The following is a 26,472-nucleotide window of genomic DNA, read 5'->3' on the forward strand; positions in this document are numbered from 1 at the left end:
CTTCTCAAGGGCTATAGGTAATATTCTGAGCCATATCCTTTGAGCTGTCTTATAGAGAGAGACCTCCACCGGGTGGAGAAATTAACTACATGATTACCAGACTGTAGCCACGACATCAGCTCTCGCATTTCCAAGAACTGGCCTCTAGGAAATGGGGACAAACCAACCCTGGAACCAAGACTAACTGTGCTTAGAACTGACCACCAGTGACCAATTTCGAGATGACTGTCTGAGCTACTCTGCTGTTTCTGCACGTAGCCCTCTCTCTCTGTCTATAAAAGCTCTAGCCCCCTGGTGGTTGGGGTGGGGGCTGTTGGCCTTTGGACAGATTTGGATGCTAGTGACCCTCCTCCCTGGTCACTAGCATCCAAAATAAAGCAAACTTTCCTTTCCACTAACCTGGCCTCTTTAATGACTTTTGAGCAGAGAGTAGCCGGACTTGGGTTCAGTAACATCAGGGTAACAGACCCATTAGAGAGGAGCCTACTGGGGACATTTTCCTCACTACTTACACAGTGATGCTGCTCTGTATGTCTTAGGGATTCTGAAAGCAGCCACCCCACGTACCTTGTATGTTTCCCTGGATGACATCATTGCAATGGATTTTCATGGAGTTCACTTGGGCATTCAAGTTGAAGATGACTCCCTTGGAGCAGTTGTCTGTAACAACTCGAGTTTCAACAGCTGGTAAGAAAAACAAAGGGCAAACTTACCATTATTATAAGTTTTAAAAATGTGCATAGTTACACGAATAGCTTAACTTTACTGAGTGTCTAGAATGTGCCAGGCACTGGGCTAAGAGCCTTACATTGATACATTGCCATCTTATAGCATCCTCATGTAACACAATGAAGGACCTTTCAGAAGAGCAAACTGAAATTCAGAATTTAAGTAGGACTCTAACTCCTGCATACTTGCTGAGAAAATATCATGACGGAGGAGCCTGGCAGGCTCCGTGGGGGTGGCGAAGAGTAGGAACTGACTGAGTCCTGTGTTCTTTTTTTAAAGACTTCTTTTTTACTGTGGACCATTTTAAAATTCTTTATTGAATTTATTACAATATTGATTCTGTTTTTTATGTTTTTGTTTGTTGGCTGAGAGGCATGTGGTATATTAGTCTCCCGACCAGGGATTGAACCCACACCCCCTGCATTGGAAGGTGAAGTCTTAACCACTGGACTATCAAGAATGTCCCCTGAAACCATATTCTTAACTAGCATTCTTTAGCACATTGTCTTTGAAGCAACGATTCTGTTTCTAGGAATTTATTCTTGAAAAACAATAATGACTAAGAGGGCAGAATTAGCTACGAGAAAGTCCACGGCAGTAAAGATGATAAAGGTGAAATGAGAAATGACCTAAAGTTTAAGAAGAAATTGGTTAAATAACTTATGGTTTATCTTTATAATGGGGAACCATGCTTCCAATAAAAATGAAGTCACAGAATAACAAACAATCAGTTCATGAAAATATTTATCTTAAAAATCAGAAGATATGAGACTGGTCATGAGTTGGAAATTATTGAAGGTAGATGAGATCTGCAGTAGTCTTATTATGTCTCCTTTTGAGTGTGTTAAAAAAGTGAAAGAAAGCAATTATAAAGAGCGGGAAGTTATGGCAATTACCAGCCTTGGTTCTAAGTGCGTTGAGTGCAGCAGTACTATCTCGTTTTATAGCTGAGGTGATGAAAGCTCACTGAGGAAAGGTACTTTATATCATTGATTAAACAATGAAGGGGACTTCCCTGGTAGTCCAGTGGTTAAGACTGGACTTCCAATGCAGGGGCTGCAGGTTTGACCCCTGGTCAGGGAACTAACCTCCCACATGACTCCTGGCTTGGCCTAAATCAAAACCAAAGCAAAAAATCAACTAGGAATTGGCCAAATCAGAAAATATAAGAATTACTTTTGATGTGGTTTAATTTTAAATAAAAGTGTCCAGATTCTGGTTTCCTGAGAAGTTTAGGCACTGGATTTTATCTTATTAGAAACTATAAAAATTGATTATTTTTATGAAGTATTTTATCATGAAAGTTGGTAAAATGAAATGATTAGTTAGGCATACACAAATACATTAGCAGCTCTGAGCTGAATATTAATAAAAAGCACAGTAAACAGCATTTCTGGAGGCAAATATAGTGATATGTATCAAAAGTTCATAGAATGCTTTCTTCCTTTTGATCTAACAATTCCTCTTCTATGAATTTATCCTAAGAAAACATTTAACGAATAGATACAGATAAAACTTTAATGGTCTTTGTCACAGGGTTGTTTTGTAACTACCCACATTTCTCAGAATAGGGAAATAAATTATTGTGTAAATAAATTATATGTACAATGCAACTATATAAACCACTGAAGACAATAACATAGCTAATGACATATACGACGTACTTGGAAAGTTGTTAGTCACGTAATGAGTGAGAAAGCAAGTTTGGCAAGCAATGTAAGTGTAACATACATAACAAATATGTGTCTCTTCATCAGACATGTACCTACATGGGTATTGGATTGGAGCACTGAATTGTGGGCAGATTTGGCTGGTCTCAGTTTAGTTTTGTGTATGTGTTTTTTCCTAATTAAAAATTTAATACTTGGCTTTGCTATGGTATTTTATTTTTTATTTTCAAAAACAAAAGTTAATTATATTTAAGGTGTACAATATGAAGACTTGACATGTGTGTGCATGTGTGTGTGTGCTCAGTTGCTCAGTTGTGTCTAACATATATATATATAGTTAAATGATTACTGCAGTCAAGCTAACTGACATATCTGCAGCACATGGATATATAATGAATATGTAAGACTGGTATGGGAATACCAGGCCACCTGACCTGCCTCTTGAGAAATCTATATGCAGGTCAGGAAGCAACAGTTAGAACTGGACATGGAACAACAGACTGGTTCCAAATAGGAAAAGGAGTACGTCAAGGCTGTATATTGTCACCCTGCTTATTTAACTTATATGCAGAGTACATAATGAGAAAGGCTGGGCTGGAAGAAACACAAGCTGGAATCAAGATTGCCGGGAGAAATATCAATAACCTCAGACATGCAGATGACACCACCATTATGGCAGAGAGTGAAGAGGAACTAAAAAGCCTCTTGATGAAAGTGAAGAGGAGAGTGAAAAAGTTGGCTTAAAGCTCAACATTCAGAAAACAAGAGCACGGCATCTGGTCCCATCATTTCATGGCAAATAGATGGGGAAACAGTGGAAACAGTGTCAGACTTTATTTGTTTGGGCTCCAAAATGACTGCAGATGGTGATTGCAGCCATGAAATTAAAAGACACTTACTCCTTGGAAGGAAAGTTATGACCAACCTAGATAGCATATTGAAAAACAGAGACATTACTTTGCCAACAAAGGTCCATCTAGTCAAGGCTATGGTTTTTCCAGTGGTCATGTATGGATGTGAGAGTTGGACTGTGAAGAAAGCTGAGCGCCGAAGAATGGATGCTTTTGAACTGTAGTGTTGGAGAAGACTCTTGAGAGTCCCTTGGACTGCAAGGAGATCCAACCAGTCCATTCTGAAGGAGATCAGCCCTGGGATTTCTTTGGAAGGAATGATGCTAAACCTCAAAGTCCAGTACTTTGGCCACCTCATGCGAAGAGTTGACTCATTGGAAAAGACTCTGATGCGGGGAGGGATTGGAGGCAGGAGGAGAAGGGGACAACAGAGGATGAGATGGCTGGATGGCATCACCGACTCGATGGACATGAGTTTGAGTGAACTCTGGGAGTTGGTGATAGACAGGGAGGCCTGGCATGCTGTGATTCATGGGGTCATGAAGAGTCAGACATGACTGAATGACTGAACTGAACTGAACTGAACTGATGACAGATATAAAAAAAATTTTTTTTTGGGGGTGGCTATGCCATGTGGCTTGTGGGATCGTAGTTCCCCAACCAGGAATTGAACCTAGACCCAAGGCAGTGAAAGTGCTGAGCATTAACTAGGGGATTAGTTAATAAATAAGCATTAACTAGGGGATTCCTTAATAAAATTATTTCTGTGTTAGAAAGAATTCTGCACGTTTGTTTCACTGTTGCCAGAGCACTGCTAGCAAAAGTGAAAGTCACTCAGTCATGTCCAACTTTTTGTGACCCCATGGCCTATAGTTCTCCAGGGTCCTCTGTCCGTGGAATTCTCCAGGCAAGAATGCTGAGATGGGTTGCTATTTCCTTCTCCATGGGGTCTTCTTGACCTAGGACTTGAACCTGAGTCTCGGGCAGATTCTTTACTATCTAAATCACCAGAGAGTTGAGCAGCAAATTGAAGCCATGAGTCCAAATGACCATGACCCAAAGAGGTCTTTAAATAAAAGTTTGCTTTCAGTTCCTTAAAAAAAAGTGTTTCTATTTAAAAAATATGTAGTAAGATGCTCCTTCTGGGGTGGTTTAAGTCACATCACCGTGACATGTGCTGTTAGGTTCCATGAGCACTGAATCATTAAAAAAAAAAAACACAAAAAAACCAACTAGCTTTAAGCCAGAATCCCAGACTCAGGATTAGAAACTATTGACAATTTTTGTTTATTCATGTATTTATTTGGGTTTCCCAGGTGGCACTAGTGGTAAAGAACCCACCTGCCATGAGAGATATGGGTTTGATCCCTGGGTTGGGAAATTCCCCTGGAGGAGGGCATGGCAATCCACTCCAGTATTCTTGCCTGGAGAATCCCACGGGCAGAGAAGCCTTAAGGGCTACAGTCCACAGGGTGACAAAGAGTCAGACATGACTGAAGTGACTTAGCATGCAGGTATTTATTTAATTCTAAATATTATCACAACAAACTGGAAAATACCAGACCACCTGACCTGCCCCCTGAGAAACCTGTATGCAGGTCAAGAAGCAACGATTAGAACTGTACATGGAAGAACTGACTAGTTCCAAATTGGGAAAGCAGTACGTCAAGGCTGTATATTGTCACCCTGCTTATTTAACTTATATGCAGAGTACATCATGAGAAATGCTGGGCTGGATGAAGCACAAACTGGAATCATGATTGCTGGGAGAAATATCAATAACCTCAGATATGCAGATGACACCACCCTTATGGCAGAAAGTGAAGAGGAACTAAAGAGACTCTTGATGAAAGTGAAAGAGGAGAGTGAAAACACTGGCTTAAAACTCAGCATTCAAAAAATGAAGATCATGGCATCCAGTCCCATCAGTTCAGTTCAGTTCAGTTGCTCAATTGTGTCTGACTCTTTGCAATCCCATGGATTGCAGCATGCCAGTTCCATCCCTTCATGGCAAATAGATGGGGAAACAATAGAAACAGTGACAGACTTAATTTTCTTGGGCTCCAAAATCACTGCAGATGGTGACTGCACCCGTGAAATTAGAAGACGCTTGCTCCTTGAAAAAAAGCTATGACAAATCTAGACAGTATATTAAAAAGCAGAGACATTATTTTGCCAACAAAGGTCCACCTAGTCAAAGTTGTGGCTTTTCTAGTAGTCATGTATAGATGTGAGTGTGGACCTTAAAGAAAGTTGATTGCTGAAGAATTGATGCTTTTGAACTGTGGTGTTGGAGAAGACTCTCGAGAGTCCCTTAGATTGCAAGGAGATCAAACCAATCAGTCCTAAAGGAAATCAATCCTGAATATTCATTGGAAGGACTGATGCTGAAGCTGAAGCTCAAATATTTTGGTCACCTGATTCAAAGAGCTGACTCATAAGAAAAGACCCAGAGGCTGGGAAAGATTTGAAGGCAGAAGGAGAAGGGGTCGACAGAGGATGAGATGGTTCAATGGATTTCATTACCGACTCAATGGACATGAGTTTGAGCAAGCTCTGGGAGATGGTGAAGGACAGGGAAGCCTGGCATGCTGGTGTCCATGGGGTTGCAAAGAGTGGGACATGACTGAGTGACTAAACAACAACAAAACATTATTTTTATTAAAAATTTTTTTTGGTCACACCAGGAGGCTTGTGGAATATTAGTTCTCGGACCTGCTCTGACCTCAGCAGTGAAAGTGCCAAGTCCTAGCCACTGGACCGCCAGGGAATTCCCCCATTGGCAATTTTTAAAAACAGCTCTATGCAGGTTTAATTGATGTACAGCAAATCTCACATATTAACATGTACAATTGGATGGGTTTCATCGAGTGTGTACCTCTGTAAAACCACCATCACAGTCAAGGTAGACAACATTTCTGTCACCACCAACAATTTATCCAGATTTTCTCACATCCCTTTTCCATCCCTTCACTGACTCTACCCTCTGTGTCACTAGAGATTAGTTTGCATTTTCTAGAATTTTATATAAATGGATGTGTTCGTGTGTGTTCAGTCATTTCAGTCATGTCCGACTCTTGGTGACCCTAAGGACTGTAGCCCCACCAGGCTCTTCTATCCATGGGGATTCTCCAGGCAAGAATATTGGAGTGGGTTGCCATACCCCCCTCCAGGGGATCTTCTTGACTCAGGGATTGAACCCATGTCTCTATGTCTCCTGCGCTGGCAGGCGGGTTCTTTACCACTAGCGCCACCTGAGAAGCCCTATAAATGGACAAACACAGTCCTTATTTACTTCTCTCATTGCTTAATGTGGACCCCAGTTAGTAACCACCCCACTGTGTGTCTCAGGTCTTACTGTCTTCTTACCAACAGTGTTCTTTTGGACTTTCTGGATTTCCTGGTCTGGTGTTTTCAAGGCAGTGTTTAGAACATCTGATTCCACTCCCTGGAGAATGGCTGTGACCGTGGATGTGGTGTTTCTCTTCTCTTCCAATACAGTCTTATTGGTGAGAAGAGACTCGATATTCTCAATAATCTGTTGCATCTTTGAAGAGAGAAAGAATTAAAAGAAAAATCCAAACGATAGGTCCCACATCCCAAGGGTCAGAAGAAAACCCAAGAAAGAAGGCGGTGGGGTCAGACGACTGGTTCAAATACTGACTCCACCTCTCCCTGTCTGTGCAACCTTGGGAAAGTCACTCATTCACTCTATGCTTCAGGTTGTCCATTTAGGATGAGGATGGTACTAAGACCCCATAAAGTTTGGGGGAAGATTAAATTCATGAAGAGACTTTATTTTTAGAACAGCGTTAGCCTGGTAAACACTGTAGAAGTGTTAGTCGCTCATTGGTGTCTGACTCTTTGCAACCCATGAACTGTAGCCCATAAGGATCCTCTGTCCATGGGATTCTCCAAGCAAGAATACTGGAGTGGGTTGCCATTTCCTTCTCTAGGGGATCTTCCTGACCCAGGGATTGAATCTGGATCTCTTGCATTGCAGGCAGTTTCTTCACAACTGAGCCACCAGGGAAGCTCAAACATCATATAAGTGTTAGTTATTAAGAGCATCTTTTACCAACAGGGAAGTGATAAGATTTTTAGAAATAGACCAGTGGTTCTCAACTGGGGGCAATTTTCATTCCCCAGATGGGAAGACATTTGGATTGTCACCACTACGGAGTGCTATTTCTACTGATAATTAGGCCAGAGACATTACTCAACATCCTATAATGCCTGTGCCAACCCCCACAGCAAAGAATGACCCAGGCTCAAATGTCAATAGGGCCAAAGTTGAGAAATCATTTAGTAGTATCATAGCTCAGGAGGAACTCTAACTGGCCTTTTTGTATCTAGAAATGTATTGTTTTTTAAAAGCTATATTAAACTCATTTTATCTATCTATCTTACTGATTTACTGAAATATAGCTGATTTACAATATTATATTAGTTTCAGCCATACAATATAGTGGTTCTTTGAAGAATAGCAAAAAAGATGGGCCAGGGGCTGAAGAAGACTGAAGGTTCAAGGTGAAATTTTAAAACTGTTGCTATAGAAAACAAATTCATGGTTACCATAGAAAGAAAGGGCAGGGAGGGATTAATTAGGAATTTGGGATTAACAGATACACATTACTATATATAAAATAGATAAACAACAGAGACCTACGGTATAGCACAGGAATGTCTATTCCCATATCTTGTAAAATTTATAATGGAAAAAATCTGAAAAAGATTATACGTAATTGAATCATTTTGCTGTACACCTGAAACAGTAAAACAACTGTACGTCAAATTGAGAGAGTATCACTGACATATATACACTACCCTGTGTGAAATAGATGGCTAGTGAGAAGCTGCTGTGTAGCACAGGGAGCTCAGCTTGGTGCCCTCTGATGACCTAGAGGGGTTGGATGGGGGCGGTTTGAGGGAAGCTCAAGAGGGAGGGGGTACACGTATATTCATAGCTGATCCACGCTGTTGTACAGCAGAAACTAACACAACGTTGTAAAGCAATTACACTCTAATTTAAAAAAAACTGTACTTCAATAAAAATGGTAGCATATGTGATTTGAAACATTATTTTTATGTTGATCTCTACATGCTTTTACTAAAGTATAGTCCTCAGACAAGCAGTATCAGCATCAGATGGGAGCTTATTAGGAATTCAGTCTCTTAGGTCCCAGTCCACATATTCTGAATCCAAACCTGCACTTTAACAAGCTTCTAAAGGATTTGTGGTATGTTAAGGTACTAGACTGTGAAGAAGGCTGAGCGCTGAAGAATTGATGCTTTTGAACTGTGGTGTTGGAGAAGACTCTTGAGAGTCCCTTGGACTGCAAGGAGATCCAACCAGTCCATTCTGAAGATCAGCCCTGGGATTTCTTTGGAAGGAATGATGCTAAAGCTGAAACTCCAGTACTTTGGCCACCTCATGCGAAGAGTTGACTCACTGGAAAAGACTGTGATGCTGGGAGGGATTGGGGGCAGGAGGAGAAGGGGACGACAGAGGATGAGATGGCTGGATGGCATCACTGACTCGATGGACCTGAGTCTGAGTGAACTCTGGGAGTTGGTGATGGACAGGGAGGCCTGGTGTGCTGCAGTTAATGGGGTTGCAAAGAGTCGGACACGACTGAGCGACTGAACTGAACTGAACTGAAGGTACTAAGGGGCTTTCCTGGTAGCTCGGGTGGTAAAGAATCTGCCTGCAAGGCAGGTGACCCCAATTTGATTCCTGGGTGGGGAGGATCCTCTTGAGAAGATTGACTACCCTCTCCTGTATTCATAGGCTTCCCTAGTGGTACAGCAGGTAAACAATCTGCCTGTATTGTGGGAGACCTGGGTTCGATCCCTGGGTTGGGAAGATCCCCTGGAGGAGGGCATGGCAACCCACTCCAGTATTCTTGCCTGGAGAATCCCCATGGACTGAGGAGCCTGGCAGGCTACAGTCCAGGGGGTTGCAAAGAGTCAGACACGACTGAATGACTAAGCACAGCACACAAAGTACTAGACAGTAAGTCCCACTGGGATAGGAATTTTGTCTTCACAGCTATTTTCTCGCACCTAGAACAGTCCTTGATGAATAGTGCTATGTGGCTTCAGTCGTTTCTGACTCTTTGCGACCCTATGGACTACATAGCCCACCAGGCTCCTCTGTCCATGGGATTCTCCACAAGACTATTATAGTGGGTTGCCATGCCCTCCTCCAGGGGATTTTCCTGACCCAGGGACTGAACCAGCATCTCCTGTCTGTCCTGCATTGCAGGTGGATTATTTACCACTGTGCCACCTGGGAAGCCCCTTTGGTGAATAGCAGGGGCTTAGTAAGTGTTCATGGGTTAAATGGATATTTTTAATAGGAAAATATCATGCCAAAGAGTTATAAGCAGAGTAATATGTAAGGATTGGAGGGACTTTCAGAATCAGGTTCAAATAAGCCTTTTTAACGGTCTACTCTTTCAGTCTAACCAGTGTTGGTGGAAATTCTGAGCTGAGTTTTCTAGTGAAAGGGCAGCCCCCCTCCTCAGCCACACCTGATGTAAAATGCCCCTCTCTCTTCTAAATGGCAGCAGAAGTCTTCTTGGTTTAAACTCATTTGTACAGAGTAGGTGCCAGAGTATTGGGTCATCAGAATTGCTGTTTTAGTGTCCGATCTAACGTGATGACTTTGTACCTGTCTTTCTTTGGCAATGCATTTTGTTTTTTCAAAGTGAAATTCACGTAACATAAAATACATCCTTTTTTTTAAAGTAGTTTTTTTTTTTTTGCCACATAACATGTGGGATCTTAGTTCTGCAACCAGGGATCAAACCCACATCCCCTGCAGCTGGAAGCCTGGAGTCCTAACCACCGGACCACTAGGGAAGTGCCTCACCCTTTTAAAGTATTAGTTCAGTTCAGTTGCTCAGTCGTGTCCGACTTTTTGCGACCCCATTAACTGCAGCAGGCCTCCCTGTCCATCACCAACTCCCAGAGTTCACCCAAACTCACATCCATTGAGTCAGTGATGCCATCCAGCCATCTCATCCTCTGTCGTCCCCTTCTCCTCCTGCCCCCAATCCCTCCCAGCATCAGAGTCTTTTCCAATCAGTCAATGCTTCACATGAGGTGGCCAAAGTACTGGAGTTTCAGCTTTAGCACCAGTCCTTCCAAAGAACACTCAGGACTGATCTCCTTTAGAATGGACTGGTTGGATCTCCTTGCAGTCCAAGGAATTCTCAAGAGTCTTCTCCAACACCACAGTTCAAAAGCATCACTTCTTCGGCGCTCAGCTTTCTTCACAGTCCAACTCTCACATCCATACATGACCACTGGAAAAATGATAGCCTTGACTAGGCGGACCTTAGTCGGCAAAGTAATGTCTCTGCTTTTCAATATGCTATCTAGGTTGCTCATAACTTTCCTTCCAAGGAATAAGCGTCTTTTAATTTCATGGCTGCAATCACCATCTGCAGTGATTTTGGAGCCCCCCCAAAATAAAGTCTGACACTGTTTCCACTGTTTCCCCATCTAATTCCCATGAAGTGATGGGACCAGATGCCATGGTCTTTGTTTTCTGAATGTTGAGCTTTAAGCCAACTTTTTCACTCTCCTCTTTCACTTTCATCAAGAGACTTTTTAGTTCCTCTTCACTTTCTGCCATAAGGGTGGTGCCATCTGCATATCTGAGGTTATTGATATTTCATCTGGTAATCTTGATTCCAGCTTGTGCTTCTTCCAGCCCAGCATTTCTCATGATGTACTCTACATATAAGTTAAATAAGCAGGGTGACAATATACAGCCGTGACGTACTCCTTTTCCTATTTGGAACCAGCCTGTTGTTCCATGTCCAGTTCTAACTGTTGCTTCCTGACCTGAATACAGGTTTCTCAAGAGGCAGGTCAGGTGGTCTGGTATTCCCATCTCTTGCAGAATTTTCCACAGTTTATTGTGATCCACACAGTCAAAGGCTTTGGCATAGTCAATAAAGCAGAAACAGATGTTTTTCTGGAACTCTCTTGCTTTTTCCATGATCCAGCGGATGTTGGCAATTTGATCTCTGGTTCCTCTGCCTTTTCTAAAACCAGCTTGAACATCAGGAAGTTCATGGTTCACATATTGCTGAAGCCTGGCTTGGAGAATTTTGACCATTACTTTACTAGCGTGTGAGATGAATGCAATTGTGCGGTAGTTTGAGCATTCTTCGGAGAAGGCAATGGCAACCCACTCCACTACTCTTGCCTGGAAAATCCCATGGATGAAGGAGCCTGGTAGGCTGCAGTCCATGGGGTCGCTAAGAGTCGGGCACGACTGAGCGACTTCACTTTCACTTTTCACTTTAATGCATTGTAGAAGGAAACGGCAACCCACTCCAGTGTTCTTGCCTGGAGAATCCCAGGGACGGGGGAGCCTGGTGGGCTGCCGTCTATGGCGTCGCACAGAGTCAGACATGACTGAAGCGACTCAGCAGTTGAGCATTCTTTGGCATTGCCTTTCTTTGGGATTGGAATGAAAACTGACCTTTTCCAGTCCTGTGGCCACTGCTGAGTTTTCCAAATTTGCTGGCATATTGAGTGCAGCACTTTCACAGCATCATCTTCCAGGATTTGAAATAACTCTACTGGAATTCCATCACCTCCACTAGCTTTGTTCATAGTGATGCTTTCTAATGCCCACTTGACTTCACATTCCAGGATGTCTGGCTCTAGGTAAGTGATCACATCATCGTGATTATCTGGGTCATGAAGATCTTTTTTGTACAGTTCTTCTGTGTATTCTTGCCACCTCTTCTTAATATCTTCTGCTTCTGTCAGGTCCATACCATTTCTGTCCTTTATCGAGCCCATCTTTGCATGAAATATTCCCTTGGTATCTCTAATTTTCTTGAAGAGATCTCTAGTCTTTCCCATTCTGTTTTTTGCCTCTATTTCTTTGCATTGATGACTGAGGAAGGCTTTCTTATCTCTCCTTGCTATTCTTTGGAACTGTGCATTCAGATGCTTATATCTTTCCTTTTCTCCTTGGCTTTTCGCTTCTCTTCTTTTCACAGCTATTTGTGGGGCCTCCCCAGACAGCCATTTTGCTTTTTTGCATTTCTTTTCCATGGGGATGGTCTTGATCCCAGTCTCCTGTACAATGTCACGAACCTCCGTCCATAGTTCATCAGGCACTCTATCTATCAGATCTAGGCCCTTAAATCTATTTCTCACTTCCACTGTATAATCATAAGGGATTTGATTTATGTCATACCTGAATGGTCTAGTGGTTTTCCCTACTTTCTTCAATTTGAGTCTGAATTTGGCAAGTCAGTAATAATTTAGAATGTCCACAATGTTGTATAACCATCACCTCTATGTAGTTCTAAAACATTTCCATCATTTCCAAATGAAGCGCATTAAACAGTTGCTTCCCATTCTCCCCTCCCCCAGCCTCTGGAAAGCACAAATCTGCTTTCTGTTTCCCTAGATTTGCCTATTCTGCACATTTTATGTAAGTGGAATCATATACTGTGTAATCTTTTGTGTCTGACTTCTTTCACGGAGGATAATGTGTTTGAAGTTCATCCATATTGTACTGGGAATCAGAACTTCATTTTTTATGGCTGAATAATATTCCACTGTATAGGTATACCACATTTTATTCATCCTGTCATCAATTAGTGGACATTTGGGCTGTTTCTGTCTTTTGGCTATTGTGAATAGGACTGCCAAGAGCATAGTTGTGCAAGTATATATTTGGGTCCCTGCTCTCCCTCTTTTTTTTTTTAAATTATTTTATTGAAGTAGAGTTGATTTACAGTGTTGTATTAGTTTCTGCTGTACAGCAAAATGATTCAGTTTTATATACATATTTTCATATTTTTTTCATCATGGTTTACCACAAGACATTGAATGTAGCTCCCTGTGCTATAAGTAGGACCTTGTTGTTTATCTGTTCTATATATAATAGTTCACATTTGCTAATCCCAAACTCCCAATCCAGTCCCTCTCTGGCCCCCTCCCTCCTTGGCAATACAAGTCTGTTCTCTGTGTCTGTGAGCCTGTTTCTGTTTTGTAACTAAGGTCATCTGTGTCACATTTTAGATTTCACATACACAACATCATATGGTATTTGTCTTTCACTTTCTGACTTACTTCACTTAGTATGATAATCTCGAGGTTCATCTATGTTGCTGCAAATGACATTATTGCAACCTTTTTTATGCCTGAATAATATCCCCTTGGGCTTCCCAGGTGGTGCTAGTGGTAAAGAACCTGCTTACTAATGCAGGAGACATAAAAGACGTGGGTTCAGTCCCTGGGTTGGGAAAATCCCCTGGAGGAAGGGCATGGCAACCCACTCCAGTACTCTGGCCTGGAGAATCCCATGCACAGAGGAGCCTGGTGGGCTACAGTCCACTGAGTCACACAGAGTCAGACACGACTAAAGTGACTTAGTAATATTCCATCATATGCATGTACCACATCTTCTTTATTCATCTGTCGATGGACATTTAGGTTGTTACCATGTCTTGGCTATTGTGAACAGTTCTGCTGTGAATATGGGAATGCATGTATCTTTTTTGAATTCTACTTTTGTCCAGGTATATGTTTGGGTCCCAGCTTTCAATTCTCTTGGGTATATTCCTAGAAGTAGAATTGTAGAAAGTGAAAGAAAGTGAAGTCGCTCAGTCGTGTCCGACTCTATGCGACCCCATGGACTGTAGCCCACCAGGCTCCTCTGTCCATGGGATTTTCCAGGCAAGAATACTGAAGTGGGCTGCCATTTCCTTCTCCAGAGGATCTTCCCGACCCAGGGATCGAACCTGGGTCTCCTGCATTGCAGACAGACACTTTACCGTCTGAGCCACCAGGGAAGCTCAGATAATTGTAGAGTCACCTGATAATTTTATGTTTAATTTTTTGAGAAACCTGACAATAACTTTTATAATGAAATGTTCCCTTTGATAACACAATTATTTGTTCATTACTGCAGTGAACAGATGTTGAACTTCCCAAGGCTGTCTTGGTCTGATTCCCCTCCTCAAGAAGCTCACTGTCTAGTGAGTGACAGCACACCACTTAAATGTCATCAGTCTGGAGGAGATAACAATAGATAACATGGATGGAATGTGTACTCTGGACCCGGCACTGTGCTGAATACTATACATGTATTATCTCATTTAACCTGCTCATCGTTATCCAAGGGCGCCATCACCACCCTCATCTTAAAGATGAGTAAGTTCTTCTCAAAAAGTGTGATGGTTAACTTTATGTGTCAGCTAGACTGAGTCATGGGTTACCTTGATGTCTGGCCAAGTGTCATTCTGGGTCTGACATGAAATTAACATCTGCATGGATGGAGGAAGTAAAGCTGATTGCCCTTCCTGATGTGATTGGGGCTCATCCAGTCAGTTTGGGGGTCTGATTAGAACAAGAAGTCTGAGTAAGAGGGAATTTCCTCCTGTCTGACTGCCTGTGCCAGCCTTGAGCTGGGACATTGCTTTTTAGCTTTATTTTTCTAAAAAATTATTTACTTATTTTAATTGGACATTGTTTTTAAACTTTATTGGAGTGTGATTGCTTTACATTGTTGTTAGTTGCTGCTGTACAATGAAGTGAATCAGCTATTTCTAACATACATCCTTTTCCTCTTGAACCTCCTTCTGCCCACCCAACCTACCTGTAGGTTATCACAGAGCACCAAGCTGAGCTCCCTGTGCTATACAGCAACTTCCCACTAGCTATCTGTTTTACACATGGCAGTGTATTTATGCCAAACCTAATCTCCCAATTCATCCCACCCACCCCTGACCCCACTATGTCCGAACGTCGGTTCTCTACATTTGTGTCTCTATTCCTGCCCTGCAAATAGATTCATCAGTACCATTTTTTTTTAAGATTCCACATATAATACATGAATATTTGTTTTGCTCTTTCTGACTTACTTCACTCTGTGTGACTCTTTAAGCCCATCCACATCTCTACAAACGACTCAGTTTTGGGACATGGTTGTTTTCCTGCAAACTCACACTGAAACATCAGCTCTTCCTGAGTTGGTCTGAGATCTCTGGATTCAAACTGGAACTACATCATCAATTCTTCTGGGACTCCAGCTTGTTGACTGCAGATTTTGGGACCTGTCAGCCAGTTCCCTATAATAGCTCTCTTTATAGCTTATCTCTTATTGGTTCTGTTTCTCTGGAGACCCCTAATGCTGTGAGGTCATCATCTTGCCCAAGTCACTATTAGGATTTGAAATCCCTACCGTAAGAGCATAGTCTGGTGGGGACTTCCCTGGTGGTCCAGTGGCTAAGACTCTGCTCACCCAGTGCAGGGGGCCTGGGTTTGATCCTTGATTAGGGAACTAGATCGCACATGCTGCAACCAAGAGTTCTCTCAACTAAGACTTCACACACCACCACTAAAGATCCCAGTGGCCGCAACTAAGACCCAGTGTGTGTGTGCTCAGCTGCTCAGTTGTGTCTGACTCTTTGTGACCCCATGAACTGTGGCCCATTAGCCTCCTCTGTTCATGGAATTTTCCAGGCAAGAATACTGGAGTGGGTTGCCATTTCCTGCCAGTGCAGCCAAATAAATAAATAAATAAGAACATACTGGGTGGATATTAACTCAGATGGAGGGAGTGATGGAGGCCATCTAGAAGGAGGTGACACTTGAATTGGGTCTTGAGTAAAGAAGAGTGGAAGCAAGCAGCCAGGTGAGGAACTGGAAAAAGGAGTTTTAGGTAGAGAGAATGGCGTGTATCTGAGACCTGGAGCTTGGGAGGGCAAGGCATGAAGAGTTCCTTGGGAGTAGAGAAGGGTGAAGTTGGGGAGTGGCGAGAGGGAGGGATGAGCTCATTCTGTTAGACAATAGATGCTCAGAGACATGTATCATTCTCTTTGCTAAAGTTCAGAGTCAATTTACAGACACTAATGATTACTACTTATAATCATTTTCTTGGTCTCTCTTAATTATCCTACAATATCCATTTCCCCTTCCTGTGTGTGTGTGTGTTTTTTTTTTTTTTTTTTGCTGTACTAGGTAGGTCTTCATTGCTGACCTGGGCTTTCTCTAGTTGTAGCAAGTGGGGGGCTACACTCTAGTTTCGGTGTATGGGCCTCTCATTGGGGTCACTTCTCTTGCTGCAGAGAATGGGCTCTAAGGCATGCAAGCTTAGTTGTCCCACAGCATGTGGAATCTTCCCAGACCAGGGATAGAACCATGTTTCCTACATTGCCAGGTGGACTCTTAACCACTGGACCACCAGGGAAGTTCTATCCTCCTATTTTTAATAATAGAATACATTTCTCAAATTTTATCTGGATTGTGCCACCCAATCATAGATAGTATTGTCCCAGCTTCCTTTGCAGCTAGGTTTCACTGTGATATATGCAGCTTCTGGATTGTCACCTTAAGACATGTCTCCAAAGAAGTTCTCCTGACCTTTATCAGCACTTTAGTGAGTAGATGAGGAGAGAGGCCCTCTCTCCACTCTCCTCCTTCACCTTGTACAACAGACAGCTTGCCCTGGATTTCCCCTCCCTTCTACCCACCAGTATGAATGCAGCATAGCAGCAATCCAGCTTTGACTATGCAGTTGAGGACAAGATGCCAGGGATGGTGGAGCAGCAGTATGGAAAGAATGTGGGTACCTGAATGACCTCATGGAGCAGAATTCCTTCACCAGCCTGGACTGTTCACCTCTGGACTAATAACTCAGAAAGTAATAAAGATCCATGTTTTTAAAGCCATTGGATATTTGGGTCTCTTTGTTGCAGCAGCTCAGAGAATCTTAATACAGTCTTACTTAGTCTATTTCTTGATCTGGGATAGATGCTCTCTTCAGGGGATAGTACACACAACACCCCCCCACACTCATACACACACACCCATATATACATACACACTGTATTGATCTATCATCTATTTCTATAGTGAGATATAATAGTGATAAAGATAATGATATATATATGTATATATCACAATTATACAATACATATTATATCAAAATATAATATTTTAATAAACACATTATAATTAGCATATATTATATTTGTTATAATTATATCATGTATTTTATATTATCATGCATATGATATATGACTTATATCACATATATAGTATTCACCTCCATTTGCTAATTTTGAGATTTGTAAATATTTGTTACATAGGTTCCAGGACTCAGCTTCCACTCACCTCTTTTGTGCTGTTGGTTGTCTTTGAGGGAGTGATTTCTGAAAAAGACATCAAGAGAAGTTACTGTTGGAACCAAGAATGAAAGTGTAGAGAATTTGGCAGGTAAGGTGGGTATCTTTGCATCTAGGAGGTCTGAAATCATACACGTCATGTTCTCTGATGAGTTTATTTGCTCTTTAGGGGGATCAGAGTCCAAATTCCTTGTTGTCATGGACAGCAGTGTTTATTGACTTAGGGTGATTTTGCCTCCTGGGGACATTGGCAATGGCTAGAGACATTTTTGGAGGTTACTCATGACCCTGACTGGGGATGCTACTGAGATTTAGAGGGTGGATGCTGCTCAATGCCTTTTAATGCAGAGGACAGCTTCTGACCACAAATAATTTTGGGACCCCAAGTGTCAACATTGCTGTGATATAGATACCATGGCATAGAGGAAGAAGAAAATTGTAAGCTCCAAGCTCTTTCATTCAGATCTGGCTCTGGCTGACCATTATAACTGAAATGGCTGAGCAAACAGAAGACTAGATGCTTTACGTTTTAAAATTCAGTCTGGCTGGGAATTATAACTGAGACAGGAATGACAGTTTATAACCATCAGCTGTTTTTTAAAATAAGTATTTATTTATTTGGCTGCTCTAACCTAGATAGCATATTGAAAAGCAGAAACATTACTTTGCCAACAAAGGTTCGTCTAGTCAAGGCTATGGTTTTTCCAGTGGTCATGTATGGATGTGAGAGTTGGACTGTGAAGAAAGCTGAGCACCGAAGAACTGATGCTTTTGAACTGTGGTGTTGGAGAAGACTCTTGAGAGTCCCTTGGACTGCAAGGAGATCCAACCAGTCCATTCTGAAGGAGATCAGCCCTGGGATTTCTTTGGAAGGAATGATGCTAAAGCTGAAACTCCAGTACTTTGGCCACCTCATGCGAAGAGTTGACTGATTGGAAAAGACTCTGATGCTGGGAGGGATTGGGGGCAGGAGGAGAAGGGGATGACAGAGGATGAGATGGCTGGATGGCATCACCGACTCAATGGACGTGAGTCTGAGTGAACTCTGGGAGATGGTGTTGGACAGGGAGGCCTGGCGTGCTGCGATTCATGGGGTCACAAAGAGTTGGACACGACTGAGCGACTGAACTGAACTGAACTGAACTGAGGTCTTAGTTGCGGCATGCAGGATCTTCAAAATTCCTTGCAGCATGTGGGATCTTTTTAGTTGCAGCATGAGAACTTGTGGTTGTTGCATGTGGGATCTTAGTTCCCCAACCCGGGATTGAACCCATTGGCAGGAAGATTCTTAACCACTGGACTGCCACAGAAGTCCACCTGGAAAGTATTCTTAACCATTCCGCTCTATTGTCTCTTGAAGATGTGGCTGCATCTGGCAGAAAAATGTATCATGCACAAAAATCACAGCTATCACTTGCTGAATGCCTCCTCACATGCATCATTTCATTTAATCCTTGAAATAATTTCATAAGTCAGGTTCTGCTATTTAAGCAGATGAGGAAATAGGCACAGGTTGTTAAGGAATTGTCTGTAGTCATGCGAGGGTAAGCAGTAGAGCCCAGATTTAAATCCATACTTGTCTAAGTGCAAAGCTCATTGTGGTGGTTGTTTTTTAGTTGCTAAGTTGTGTCCGACTCTTTGTGGCCCCATGGACTATAGTCCACCAGGGTTCCTCTGTCCATGGAATTCTCCAGGCAAGAATATGGAGTGCGTTGCCATTTCCTTCTCCAGGGGATCTTCCCAACCCAGGGATCAAATTTGCGTTTCTGTCATTGCAGGCAGAGTTTTACTGCTGAGGCACGGGGGAAGCAAATCTCGTACCACTTCACATGTGCAGAGCCTGCACACACAAGAATCAGAAGGAGGTGTAAGCAAGTTCAATCATTCACAGGCACCTTTGATGAAGACTGCGTGTGGCCCCTTCGCTACCTAAGAACCCTGACGTGGAATAGCGAAGCCTTTGTAATTCAGTGCGAGTCTCTGGAAAAGGCATCTCTGTACCTGTGGGGACCTTTGTACCACTGTTCTTTTCCAGTTTGATCTTGGAATCCTGTTTTAATCTTTTTAAAGGGAGTTTGGGTCTTAGGTATCTGAATAGTCCTGCTTCCCTTCTTAAAAAATTATTTAATTTATTTATTTGTGTTTGTCTGCACTGGGTCTTTGTTGTTGCACGGGAGCTTTCTCTAGTTACGGCAGTGCACAGGCTTCTTGTGGTGCTTCTCATGTTGCGGAGCACAGGCTCTAGGGCGAGTCGGCTTCGGTAGTTGTGGCTCGCTTCCCTTTGGCATAATTGTTGCTCTTTGTTCTGAGACTCAGTTTTGTGGACCCTCCCAGTGGAATGAATCTCAGAACTGACCTGGTATGAATCCTATTGCTATAAAGATGGCCTGATAATTCTGATATGAGATTTCCTGATATCAAAGCTGAAGGCTTATGCTGCTCATGACCCCGAGCTCCTTAGGGTCTTGCAGGGTGAGTGGGATACAATGACCCTTGTTAGTCTTCCTCTAAGCTCTTTCTACTGTGGAGTCTCCAACCTCATGGCTTTAATGCTGGATGGGCAGGAGCACAAGTTACTTAAATCTTGGGTGCTTCGGTTTCTTTATCTGTCATAACAGTGCTTACCTCATGCAATTATTGTAAATGGAGCAAGGAATGTAAAGTACTTAGTGCAGTACCTGGTATGTGTGTGTTTGTGCTCAGTTGTGTCTGACCCTTTGTGACCCCACAGACTGTAGCCCGTCAGGTTCTTCTGTTTTGGCACATCGTACAGTTGAAATAAATTTTGTCTATCAGTATTATTGCTTGGTGGCCCAGTGGTAAAGAATCTGCCTGCAATGCAGGAGACACAAGAGAGGTGGGTTCGATCCCTGGGTCAGAAAGATCCGCTGGAGTAGGAAATGGCAACCCACTCCAGTATTATTGGCTAGAAAATTCCATGTACAGAGGAGCATCGTGGGCTATAGTCTATGGGGTTGCAAAGAGTCAGACATGCCTGAGCACCCACGTATGAGTGTGTGTGTGTGTGTGTGTATGTATATATATATATATATATGTATGTATGTATATACATGTCAATCAGCATTATTGTTTCTCCATGAATCAGTTTCCTAGCATTCAGATTTAGAGACTCTCTCTCTTACGACTTCAATTGTAGCCAGTACCTCATGGATAGTCTGCCAACTCCTGTCTTTCTTTTTTTTCTTTTCTGTATTTCTTATGTCTAGACTTTCTCTACCTATATGATTTCTATGACAGTTACCATGCTTATCCAAGATCACAGATTCAAGGGTGGGCATATGATTCAAACTGGGTCAAGTTTTACATTTCCAAAGAATATGCAATTATATTCAAGAGAGAGAATCAGTTACCATTCTTTTGGTGGTTGGATCAGTAGCAATGGTAAGGTTTGGAGCTGTTGGTGGCCATATTTCCTATCCTGTGGACTAGGAAGCAGAGAAACCAGTTTGCAAGGGGAAGAGAAGAAGCGGATTCAGAGTATGAGACTGGGGTGCCGTGACAGTGTTGGGTCCCCAACTTCAGTTCATTCCAGTACCCAGCTGTATTCTTACCCAAGACATATCCAGGCATCTCATCACACGCGTGTGTGCGTGGTCAGTGGTCTGTCACATCCAACTTTTTGTGACCCCCATGGACTGTAGTCTGCCAGGCTCCTCTGTCCATGGAATTCTCCAGGCAAGAATACTGGAATGGGTTGCCATTTCCGCCTCCAGACGATCTTCCTGACCCAAGGATTGAACCCGTGTCTCTTGCATTGGCAGATGGATTCTTTACCACTGAGCCACCAGGAAAGCCCCTGAATCTTATCATAAACTCATGTTTTCCCTTAAGTTAACCTGAGTGGGTTTCTCTACTTTGCAATTCAAAGAATCCTGTCTCAACCATCATCCTGTGACCTGTGACATCACCTCCAAAGTTCACTTGCATTCTTAACCCCATCAGTTATCTAAATTTCCTCCTTTTCTTTTCACCTCCTCTTTACATCACCCATTTCCTTCCAGAGAATAGATATTCACTGGCCCCACCACAAATATATATTTTCTGACTTCCTAGATGTTACAGTGGTAAAAAAAATTCCAGCTGCAAAAGACCCAGGTTCGATCTTTTGGTTGGGAAGATCGCCTGGAGGAGGAAATGGCAACTCACTCTAGTATTCTTGCCTGGAAAATTCCATGAACAGAGGAGCCTGGTGGGCTATAATCCATGGGGGGGGGGGGTCACAAAAAATTGGAAATGACTGAGCACACACATGCTGGTGTTAGACTCACTTAAAAATTAGGAGGGGAGATAAGAAAACAAAAAATTTTCTTACTCTGACAAGTGTTCTCATTGGAATTGTTGAATTGTGCTTTCCCAGAGAGGAGTTTATATCCAGCAATACACTGACAGTAGAAACTTCCAATGGTATTCTGACACTCAGCATTCACTCCACAATGTACACTAATGGGTGGTTTACATTCATCAATATCTGGAACACATAGGAGAAAATTGGTCATTTGTTTGACAAAGATTTATTGAGCATCTAATATGTGTCAGAAACTGTATCCTTTTCATCAGTCTATCCTGGCTTTTCAAAGCAACTTGGTTAAGGTAATGGCTGTCTTTGTTCTTTCCTTTCTTTGCTGACTTTGGTTGGGTTCTCCAAGAAGTGGACTTTGAGACAAGGATTCTAGTGCAAGTATTTTATTTAGGAAATAATCCTAGAAATCACTGGAAGGGAAATGATGAAATGAAACAGAGAGGGGAAGGCAGAAAATAAAGAGGGTATTATCTAGTATCTGAATGCAGAGTTCCAAAGAATAGCAAGAAGAGATAAGAAAGCCTTCCTCAGAGATCAATGCAAAGAAATAGAGGAAAACAACAGAATGGGAAAGACTAGAGATCTCTTCAAGAAAATTAGAGACACCAAAGGAACATTTCATGCAAAGATGGGCTCAATAAAGGACAGAAATGGTATGTACCTAACAGAAGCAGAAGATATTAAGAAGAGGTGGCAAGAATACACAGAAGAACTGTACAAAAAAGATCTTCGTGACCAAGATAATCACGATGGTGTGATCACTCACCTAGAGCCAGACATCCTGGAACGTGAAGTCAAGTGGGCCTTAGAAAGCATCACTACGAACAAAGCTAGTGGAGGTGATGAAATTCCCAGTAGAGTTATTTCAAATCCTGAAAGATGATGCTGTGAAAGTGCTGCACTCAATAGGCCAGCAAATTTGGAAAACTCAGCAGTGGCCACAGGACTGGAAAAGGTCAGTTTTCATTCCAATTCCAAAGAAAGGCAATGCCAAAGAATGCTCAAACTACTGCACAATTGCATTCATCTCACAAGCTAGTAAAGTAATGCTCAAAATTCTCCAAGCCAGGCTTCAGCAATACGTGAACCGTGAACTTCCAGATGTTCAAGCTGGTTTTAGAAAAGGCAGAGGAACCAGAGATCAAATTGCCAACATCCGCTGGATCATGAAAAAAGCAAGAGAGTTCCAGAAAAACATCTATTTCTGCTTATTGACCATGCCAGAGCCTTTGACTGTGTGGATCACAATGAACTGTGGAAAATTCTGCAAGAGATGGGAATACCAGACCACCTGACCTGCCTCTTGAGAAACCTGTATTCAGGTCAGGAAGCAACAGTTAGAACTGGACATGGAACAACAGGCTGGTTCCAAATAGGAAAAGGAGTACGTCAAATATTGTCACCGTGCTTATTTATCTTCTATGCAGAGTCCATCATGAGAGATGCTGGGCTGGAAGAAGCACAAGCGGGAATCAAGATTGCCAGGAGAAATATCAGTCACCTCAGATATGCAGATGACACCACCCTTATGGCAGAAAGTGAAGAGGAACTAAAGAGCCTCTTGAGGAGAGTGAAAGTGGAGAGTGTAAATGTTGGCTTAACGCTCAGTATTCAGAAAACGAAGATCATGGCATCCGGTCCCATCACTTCATGGCAAATAGATGGGGAAACAGTGGAAACAGTGTCAGACTTTATTTTGAGGGGGCTCCAAAATGACTGCAGATGGTGATTGCAGCCATGAAATTAAAAGACGTTTACTCCTTGGAAGAAAAGTTATGACCAACCGAGATAGCGTATTCAAAAGCAGAGACATTACTTTGCCAACAAAAGTCCATCTAGTCAAGGCTATGGTTTTTCCAGTGGTCATGTATAGATGTGAGAGTTGGACTGTGAAGAAAGCTGAATGCCGAAGAACTGATGCTTTTGAACTGTGGTGTTGTAGAAGACTCTTGAGAGTTCCTTGGACTGCAAGGAGATCCAACCAGTCCATTCTGAAGGAGATCAGCCCTGGGATTTCTTTGGAAGGAATGATGCTAAAGCTGAAACTCCAGTACTTTGGCCATTTCATGCAATGAGTTGACTCATTGGAAAAGACTTTGATGCTGGGAGGGATTGGGGGCAGGAGGAGACGGGGACGGCAGAGGATGAGATGGCTGGATGGCATCACTGACTCGATGGACGTGAGTCTGAGTGAACTCCGGGAGTTGGTGATGGACAGGGAGGCCTGGCGTGCTGCGATTCATGGGGTCGCAAAAAGTCGGACACGACTGAGTGACTGAACTGAACTGATTATCTAGCAAATTTCTACTGTGGACAACTGAGGCTCAATTCCTCTGGGAACCTCTGGGAGGCAGTGTAGAGCAGGCACTTCAAGTGACACTGAGAGGTGAGGGAACCGGGGTATTTATCCACTAATCTTATCAGTTATTGGTGGAGGAATGTTTACAGGTGGTATAAACTCCCCATTACTTCTATTTGTCCTGAGTGTGGACTGAATGGTCTCCAGGAGCCAGTGAAAGCTTCAGACTTCGTGTACAAAGGAATGGAAAATGCCAAGGGCATTAAATGGGATACTGACTGTGTTTGCACCACCCACAAAGCTGCCCTGGCCAGTTCATATGTTGAAGCCCTAACTCCAGTTGTGGCTGTATTTGGACATGGGGCCTCTTGGGAGGACATGGAAACACAGAGGAATGGATAAAAAAATGTGGTACTTACATACCATGGAATATTAGCCATAAAAAAGAACAAAATAATGCCACTTGCAGAAACATGGACGGACCTAGAGATTGTCACACTGAGTTGAGTAAATCAGACACAGGAAGACAAGTACCATATGATATTGCTTATATGTGGAATCTAAAAAGTGGTATTTAAAATCTAAAAAAAATGTATTCTTATCTACAAAACAGAAGTAGTCATGAATGTAGAAAACAAGCTTATGGTTACCAGAGGATAGGGAGGGGAGGGGTAAATTGGGAGACTGGGACTGATATGTACGCAGTACTAGATAGATAACTAATAGAGAACAAAGTAGATAACTAATAAAAACCTGCTGTGTAGCACAGGGACCTCTGCTTAGTACTCTGTAATGACCTATATGGGAAAAGAATATAAAAAGAGTGGCTATATGTGTATGCAAGACTGATTCACTTTGCTGTACAACAGAAAGTAACACAACATTGTATCTTTCTGTGACACAACATTGTAAGTCAATAAAAATAAAAATTTTAAAATTAAGAATATATAATGAAAACATGTATGAAAAGTCTTAACTGTTTAGAAATTAAGAAGCACCTCTCATATAATTCTTGGAGTGACAAAACATCAAAAGGAAATTACAAACCATTCATAAAAATAATAAAAATAATATTTCTTCCTGTAGACTATATCTGAACCTGTACCACAGGAAAAGTTATGGCCTTAAATGTCTTTATTTTGAAGAAAGATGAAAAATAAAGCACCTAGGTATTTATTTTAAGAACTTGGAAAAAAGAAATTAGGGAGATATTAGAGCTGAAATCAATAAAATAGAAAACAAGCGCTTTCCTGATGGCTCAGTGGTAAAAAAGCTGGGTGCAGGTTTGATCTCTGGTTGGGGAACTAATATCCCACATCGTGTGCTGTGCAGCCAAGAAAATGTTTTAAAAATTGCACAAAAAATTGCATTGTGCTTTGTAATTCACGAAGTATGGTCACATTAAGTACCTTATTCAATTCCCCTTCCACCCTCATGAGGTCAGCATTATTATCCCCACAATATGGAGGAAAAAAGTGAGACCTAGTTAAGCTGTGGAAGGGGGCTTCTCTGGTGGCTCAGCAGTAAAGAATCTGCCTGCAATGCAGGAGCTACAGGAGATGCAGGTTTGATCCCCGGGTCAAGAATATTCCCTGGAGGAAGAAATGGCAACTCACTCCAGTATTCTTGCTGGAAAATCCCATGGAGAGAGGAGCCTGGCAGGCTATAGTCCTTGGGGTCACAAAGAGTTGGAAACATGCAAGTTCTGGAAAAGCCCACTTTTCTGATATCATGAAAGCATTTTTCATGGTGAAGGTTGAGTTGGCAGAGTTTTCAGCATTGCATATTATGGTTACTTCCTCACAGCCTTTATGCTGCCTTCCTTCCACATCCACTTCTGGGTGATTTGAAAATTATCCCTGGGATTCCCTGGTAGTCCAGTGACTAAGACTTTGAGCTCCCAATGCAGGAGGCCTGGGTTCGATCCCTGGTCAGGGAACTAAGAGTTTGCATTCTGCAACTAAAAAGTCCTGCCTGTTGCAACTAAGGCCCAGCACAGCCGGAAAAAAAAAAAAAAAAGCAAAGCAAAGAAAATTACCCCTTTACCTTCACATCTCTCGAAGCGGTAGCTGAAGTATTTCTCCCTGGATTCAGAATTGTATCCATGTTTGCAGGTACAGTGAGTAGCATTGACACAGAAAGCATTTTGGGGGCAATGGGTACAGGTCCCTGCAAGGAGAAGAGAGTTAGGTCAGATGTCATTTGAGTCAAACCTGATGCTGGGAAAGATTGAAGGCAGGAGGAGGAGGAGAAAACAGAGGATGAGATGGTTGGATAGCATCACCAACTTGATGGAAATGAGTTTGAGCAAGCTCTGGAAGTTGGTGATGGACAGGGAGGCCTGGAGTGCTACAGTCCATGGGGTTGCAAAAGAGTTAGACACGACTGAAAGGGTGCAGCTTCCTCACCCTTGAGAGGCCCTGAGTCA

At 42.4% G+C, this 26,472-nt stretch overlaps 1 protein-coding gene across 1 annotated transcript in view; it reads right to left on the reverse strand.

Annotated features, from left to right (window-relative positions):
• Positions 1-26,472, reverse strand: part of ADGRE3 (adhesion G protein-coupled receptor E3) — a 64,069-nt gene that overhangs the window by 26,926 nt on the left and 10,671 nt on the right. The window contains exons 3-7 of the mRNA XM_040240931.1: positions 26,091-26,213; positions 21,758-21,913; positions 17,414-17,451; positions 6,620-6,797; positions 568-684 (exon numbers count right to left, since the gene is read on the reverse strand). Coding sequence (XP_040096865.1) covers positions 568-684; positions 6,620-6,797; positions 17,414-17,451; positions 21,758-21,913; positions 26,091-26,213 — 612 coding nt within the window. The remainder of the gene's footprint in view (positions 1-567; positions 685-6,619; positions 6,798-17,413; positions 17,452-21,757; positions 21,914-26,090; positions 26,214-26,472) is intronic.

Source organism: Oryx dammah, unplaced genomic scaffold (genome assembly GCF_014754425.2).
Source record: "Oryx dammah isolate SB20612 unplaced genomic scaffold, SCBI_Odam_1.1 HiC_scaffold_5, whole genome shotgun sequence".
NCBI lineage: Eukaryota > Metazoa > Chordata > Mammalia > Artiodactyla > Bovidae > Oryx > Oryx dammah.